General features: G+C 32.8%; 1 protein-coding gene across 2 annotated transcripts; it reads left to right on the forward strand.

The window, feature by feature from the left end:
* The first annotated feature begins 901 nt into the window (after nt 1–901).
* Nucleotides 902–6,202, forward strand: LOC140045277 (protein LZIC-like). 2 transcript variants are annotated; one of them, XM_072090123.1, is made up of 7 exons: nt 902–978; nt 1,559–1,734; nt 2,269–2,404; nt 2,992–3,090; nt 4,018–4,113; nt 4,396–4,477; nt 5,215–6,202. In XM_072090123.1, exons 2-7 carry the CDS (start codon nt 1,634–1,636, stop codon nt 5,235–5,237), a joined length of 537 nt encoding a protein of 178 aa, XP_071946224.1. In that variant the 5' UTR covers nt 902–978; nt 1,559–1,633; the 3' UTR covers nt 5,238–6,202. The 2 variants fall into 2 exon arrangements, with proteins under 2 accessions (XP_071946224.1, XP_071946225.1); XM_072090124.1 differs by having other exon boundaries at nt 909–982.
* The last annotated feature ends 277 nt before the right edge of the window (nt 6,203–6,479 follow it).

A 6,479-nucleotide genomic window follows, 5' to 3' on the forward strand; every position in this document is an offset into this window, starting at 1 on the left:
CACACTCCCATCTCTATCTTATGACGACTGTCACTGAACTAGCCTACTTTACGAAATGATCTTAAGGATGAGTTTGTTTTCAACTTGAAATCCTTCTTGCCTCTTCGATTAAACTATGAGGGGCAGCTAACACATTTGAGCCACAGCGATGTATTTATGCTTAAGCTGCCCTTGCATTTATCATCTTTTTTGTTTTTGTTTTTAAATAATATGATTATAATTGTATTTGTTTTATGCTGGTGAAAAAATAAACGATTTTAAATGTTGAATAACCGCCCATCTTTGCATATTAAATATTATTTTATTCATCACACGATTTATGATGAGATAAAACAAATTTAATAAATACATATTTAATATACAACCTTGACATTTTATGGTTTCACATCAGTTCCGTAAGTGATAAGTCGTTCTGCAACATCAGATTGGTAAAAGCAAAACACTTAAAAAATATCGTTAAAGATCGATTGGAAGATATTGCGTATTGATGACGTAACGGTAAATTATTGATAATAATAGGCCTGGTTTAACACAACAAAAACATGACGTAATAATATAATTATACCTAGTACTGTCGTCGTGTACTGACAATTTTTAAATTTCATGTGACGTTAGTATAATATTTTATCAAATAAAATATATTGATGTATGGAAACTATACTTAAATATTAATGAGATAATTGAAATGATATATACAAATGTCAACGCGAGTGTTGTATTTGACGTATTTATTTGGTTTGATATTTGTTGAAATATACTATACTAAATAATAAGTTTGAATAAAAAAAACCGCTTTAAAAACGCAACAAAAAACAAGAAATTTCCACAAAAAGTACAGTTGTAGTAACTGTAGCAACCATCCACCACCACCACCGTACATAGAGGGCGCACTTGTTGATATTCTTTTAGACTGATCGATCGGTTTCCAAAATAATCAGTTTCTCTCTTGGAAAGCTGTCAAAAATCAGTGTCAGATTTGTACGTAAGCGCAAAATGTTAAGCTAAAGGGTTTATTCAAACAGAGTCCTATATTTCTAGGCCATTTGTGTGCTCATATAGCCTAATTACCACATAGATAGTAACAATACTGCACATTAAAAAGGCCTGCTAGGCAATCCCCATATCGCGATAGGCGGCTTTCGGCAGGAAACTGACCTACACTAGACTGGGTGTGAATCTCGGCCTGGTGGGTGTTCCTGTTATTAATCTAGGCCTGCAGTAGTGCATTCATTATAAGTTACAAAGAAGCTAAGGAAATTAATAACATTCTTGTTTGCATCATTTTGTCTCATTTTTTATACTTTTGTTGGATCCCTTTTGTTTTTGTATTATATTTGTACATGGCATTATTTGCATGTCATTTTTTGTTGAATAGGCCTAGGATAGGCCTAGGCCTACTGTACACTTCTTATATAGGGGATACCCACTTTACAGTGTTGTACTGACTGTATGGCATTGCTTATATACTGTAGGCATACTACTACAGTAATACTACTACATAAGCACACAGTAGATAATGTGTTCTGATCATGCCTACCATGATGGGTTTTTTTTGTAGGTGAAACAGACATTTCAATGACTTTTTGAAAACGCTAGATAAAGAAACTATCTATTAGAAGAACAGTACACGGCCATGGCATCAAGAGGGAAGTCAGAAACCGATCGTCTCCAGCAAAATCTGGAAGAACAACTGGATCGGTTGATGGCACAATTACAGGACTTGGAAGAATGCAAGTTAGTACAATTCAACACTTTGCTTAATTACTTAAGCTATCACAATTCTGGTTGATGTAGATGTTCACTACCTTCTACAATTTTTGTTATAATAGGAGTACCATAAACAAAAAAAACTTTTAAATGAGTCGTTCTTCTTGAACTGATGAAACTAGAAAATTAAAAGTGGCAAAAACTCAAGTAATCATTGTTATCATATCACATGCAATTCATTCATTCAATCTTTTATTTCAAATTCTGGTCCATAGAAAGTAAAATTTCATATAAAATAACTAAACAAAACTGTACTGACTAATAACTACAATACAACAAGACAATGCCTCTTGTCTCTTTGACTTTTGAGTATCTTTGACTTGTATAAGACATCTATAATCGTTGAGACTAAAATATTTTCACTTGAATTAAGTCTACACAAAAGGCCATATATCGATTTTCTTTAACATTTATAAAAAGAATAAATTCTACGTTTTGTAAACTTGAGGCTGGCACTACAATGAGTACTACTAATATTGTTAGTTGTATTCATATTTTTAGAGATGATTTGGATGAGGATGAGTACGAAGAGACCAAACAGGAGACACTTGAGCAACTGAAGGAGTTTAAGGAGAGTCTAACAAAGATGGCTGAGGGTAACATGACCCTTGTGGACAACATCAACGGTATTCAACTGGTAAGAGACAATTTGCTCTTAAGCTCTGTCTACACTATCAAACTAGTGTGTGTGTGTCAAAATATGGTATTGATATGCCTAAAGGTGGTATTGATATGCCTAAAGGTGGTATTGATATGCCTAAAGGTGGTATTGATATGCCTAAAGGTGGTATTGATATGCCTAAAGGTGGTATTGATATGCCTAAAGATGGTAGTGATATGCCTAAAGGTGGTAGTGATATGCCTAAAGATGGTAGTGTTATGACATCTTCATATCCATATGTGGGCACATCACATTTGCAAACACTTGCAAAGTTAAGCCCTGTCTACACTATCATTTTATCAAACTTTAGGTGACAAACAAAATATGATGTGCCCATATATGGAAACGATGACATCATATCACTAACATATTTGGGCTAGTTTGATAGTGTAGACAAGGCTTTAGGAAAGACCTCTAATATAGCTGAAATATGCCTAGGACAATATTAAAATAATTTTATCTGTATTGTATCTTAAAATATGCCTAGGTCAATATTAAATCAATTGAATTATAAAAATGTAATAAAATTCATTTATTTCTGTGGTTTTCCAAATTTTATTTAGGCAATTCAAGCAGCTATTAGCCAAGCATTCAAAACACCTGAAGTCATCAAGCTTTTTGCTAAGAAGCAACCAGGTCAACTGAGGCAGAGGTTAGCAGAGGTCAGTATGTCAAGCTAAGAAACAGCCATGTTGAGGCAATAGTAGAATTATCATACATGTTGTATTGTGAATTTAAAGTTTGATGGGTGGATGAGAGTTACCCTTTTTGGCTTACATTTGTCACTAGCCTAAATAAATTTGAACCAACGTTTAAACAACTTAAGGCCAATTCAGACAGCATCGTACGACACAACAAGGCCCGACATGCCGTTGGGAGAAAATTAAACATGTTTAAAGTTCTTGCGACGACCTAAACCCGACCAGACTTGAGATAGTCGGGATTCAATTTGGACAGAACTGAGGAGTCAAGACGTTTCATCGGGCCTCGTCGTACAATGTTATCTGAGTTGGCCATTAGCTTTGTGTATTGATGGTTAGCTGGTTAAACCTCTTTCCCACTAGTGACGCAACCTACGCAATGTGAGTAAATGCTCTTCCAATACTTGTGTTTGCTCCTGTCTGCGTAAAATCAAACCTGCTTATTGTGCGTCAATGTTAGCATGTAGTAGACTTTGACCAGGTTCACCCCGCATACTTTTGAGTTTTCCCATGTCTGCGTGAAATCAAACCTGTGGTGTTTGCAGCACTGTTGTGTTGTCGGTTCCCACTTGTGATTACACAATACAGAATTTTGCATCAATACGTCGTAGCGTTGCGTGATGTTGCGTCGCTAGTGGGAACCAAGCTTAAGATGGTAATTGTCCCTATTAAAAATTGCTTTAATCATCTCCTGATGACAACGGCACAGGCTGGTTTGGTCCACCATATGGACCATTTTATGTAATAAAAATAAATATATAGGTCAGAGGACACTTTTAATGAAAATGAAAGATTACTAATATGTTAATTACTACAACATCAGTTCATCATACTGTTCTATCACAATTTTAATATAAACGCAACGATGTCATTGCTTGGTCTTTTCAGATTGATCGGGATGTGAAAATTGGTAAATTATCCTCAGAAGTACATGTGCAACAAAAACTAGAAATACTCACCGCTCTCAAGAAACTAGGAGACAAGGTATTATTACATTTTTGTTTTTAATAAAGAGATGTTTTATGAATTACCAAATTAATTATCAATTAATTCAGTTAATTTGCCAGAGTTAACTGAAACTTTGCATATAGCAAATTTCAATTGAATTAAAATATAGCCTCAATTCCAGACCTTAGTAAGTGTAGAAGTAAATGTGGTGGCTGGCAATAGAAAGCCTAAGCACATCTCATGATAATACTGGCATGTTGTTATGCATGGTGGTATTTACTACAGTGTATTTTATCATGTTGTCTTACATAATTCTAGCTTCAGCCAGCAGAAATAGGATTCTTATCGGCAAATTCCAGCCAAGCAATGTCAGATTTTGAAAAAGTTACAAGTGATTTAGGTTAGTACAACAAATAATTATCCAAGAAAAAATGATACTCTAGAAATACTAGATTTAAGAATCAATTTTATTTTGCCAATTAAAATGGAAATAATATGAGTACATTTTCAAAATTTTAAAATGTATACTAATAAAATTATTACTATATTTGTTGCAATATTTATATTATTTAATATATTAAAAACATACCACAGGGATACAAAATTTTAAAAGCAACATATAAGAACATCAAAAATACTATAAACATTACTTTATACAGATTCCAATAATTAATTAAAATATTCAATAAATCTGGCTAAAATTCTATCTGTATGTTTTAACACTACTGTACTTTGTGGACATTTTATTGGTTGTTCCTGTATGGTGTCACTTTAATAGATGTTCTACTGTACCATTTTGTGTGTGTATACAGTTAAATGCTCTGTCTACACTATCAAACTAGTGTGTTGTGTCCAAATGTGGTAGTGATATGCCCAAATATGGTAGTGATATGACATCATGTCCATATATGGGCACATCACATTTTTTTCACATAAAGTTTGATAGTGTAGACAGAGCTTAATTCAGCCTCTAAATTTATAACTATTAAAGTGTGATATGTATTTTGTAGAAATATTATTACTATAACAATATTCTAGATTTCCTTATTTAAAACCAATAATTTATTATTCTTGCATTTATTTGTTTGTTTGTTTTAATTAATTATTAATTTATTGTATTTAATTTTTCTATTTTAGCTTCAGAAGACAAACTGTTTTAGGGGCCATGGCAATAGTTACTACTACTACCAAAAAATGGACAGAATTATAAACAGATCCAGTCAGTATATTATGTTCAGTAGTGTTGAAGGTCACACATTTGATAACCAGTAATGGAAAACAATCGCAGAAGTTTCCACGCTTTTTATAAAATCTCCCGAAGTTGGAGCATGCGATTTTAATTTGATACTATATTTGTACTCATAAAAGTAAAAAAGAATTCTTTATACATCTCCAGGATAAAGTCTGAATATTAAAACAGTTACAATTGTAGCTGCCAATTCCCCCAAAACTTTGATCTTTGAAAACCATAATTTAAGCTAAATTAGACCTTTGATTTCACATTTCAAATGAGATTATTATAAATTTTAATTACTTTTTGACTTCCAATTTCTTTCAATTTTTATATCAATATCATAATACAAAACATATTTTTGAATTTATGTTTTGCATGATTATTAATATTTTGCAATTAAAATATTTTATAATATTGTATATTATATATTTTGCATACTGTCTTATGTATGTTAGTGGAATAAATTATGAAATAGGCTTTTTTTGTTATGTGGATAACTGAATTAATGAACATACAATTATAGGGACTTAAAAAATGTATGTAGGCCACAAGAATTTGAAATATTGTACTGTTTCTAATAAACGCCCAGGGGGCGTTTATTGGAGGTACATTTAAACACCCAAAATTACCTAAACAGGCTGCTTTAAAACAGTTAAAAAGTTTATTTGTTGAAAAACAAGTTAGTGTGCAAGCTATATCTAGGCCATATCTCGTTTGCTAGTTATTTGAACAGCAATAAGTTCATCGCTAGTGGGTGAAATAAATATATTTCCCTTTAGTAGCAATCAAAGGCTATGCCAAATATGGACTGGATACACATGCACAATTCTATTTGAACACTCATTACAATATGACAATATAAAAAATATCTCAGAGGGGGCGTTTATTGAGGTGGTGGTGGTTGGGGGGGGGGGGGGGGGTTATTAGAAACAATACGGTATTGAAGCCTGGCTTAAGATTATCATGACTGGCCTCTCCCAAAACATCCCAATGTAGTCACCTTAAATTGTTTAGTTGGGCAACAATGAAATAAACATTTTGTATTCTAAAAGTTGGTACTATTGCACACCATGTGACCCACAGTCGACCAATCAAATGACAAGAATTTATTTAGTTGTTATATAATACTGTACAGTGCTATATTTTATAAGAGTAGAACCCATTAGGG

Source organism: Antedon mediterranea, chromosome 3 (assembly GCF_964355755.1).
Source record: "Antedon mediterranea chromosome 3, ecAntMedi1.1, whole genome shotgun sequence".
NCBI lineage: Eukaryota > Metazoa > Echinodermata > Crinoidea > Comatulida > Antedonidae > Antedon > Antedon mediterranea.

Bases quoted from the DNA above. Each gene is read 5' to 3' on its own strand.
- LOC140045277 (XM_072090123.1), top strand. From the start codon at position 1,634: ATGGCATCAAGAGGGAAGTCAGAAACCGATCGTCTCCAGCAAAATCTG. The intron at 1,735-2,268 runs GTTAGTACAATT...TCATATTTTTAG, and splicing joins CAGGACTTGGAAGAATGCAA to AGATGATTTGGATGAGGATG. The intron at 4,114-4,395 runs GTATTATTACAT...ACATAATTCTAG, and splicing joins TCAAGAAACTAGGAGACAAG to CTTCAGCCAGCAGAAATAGG.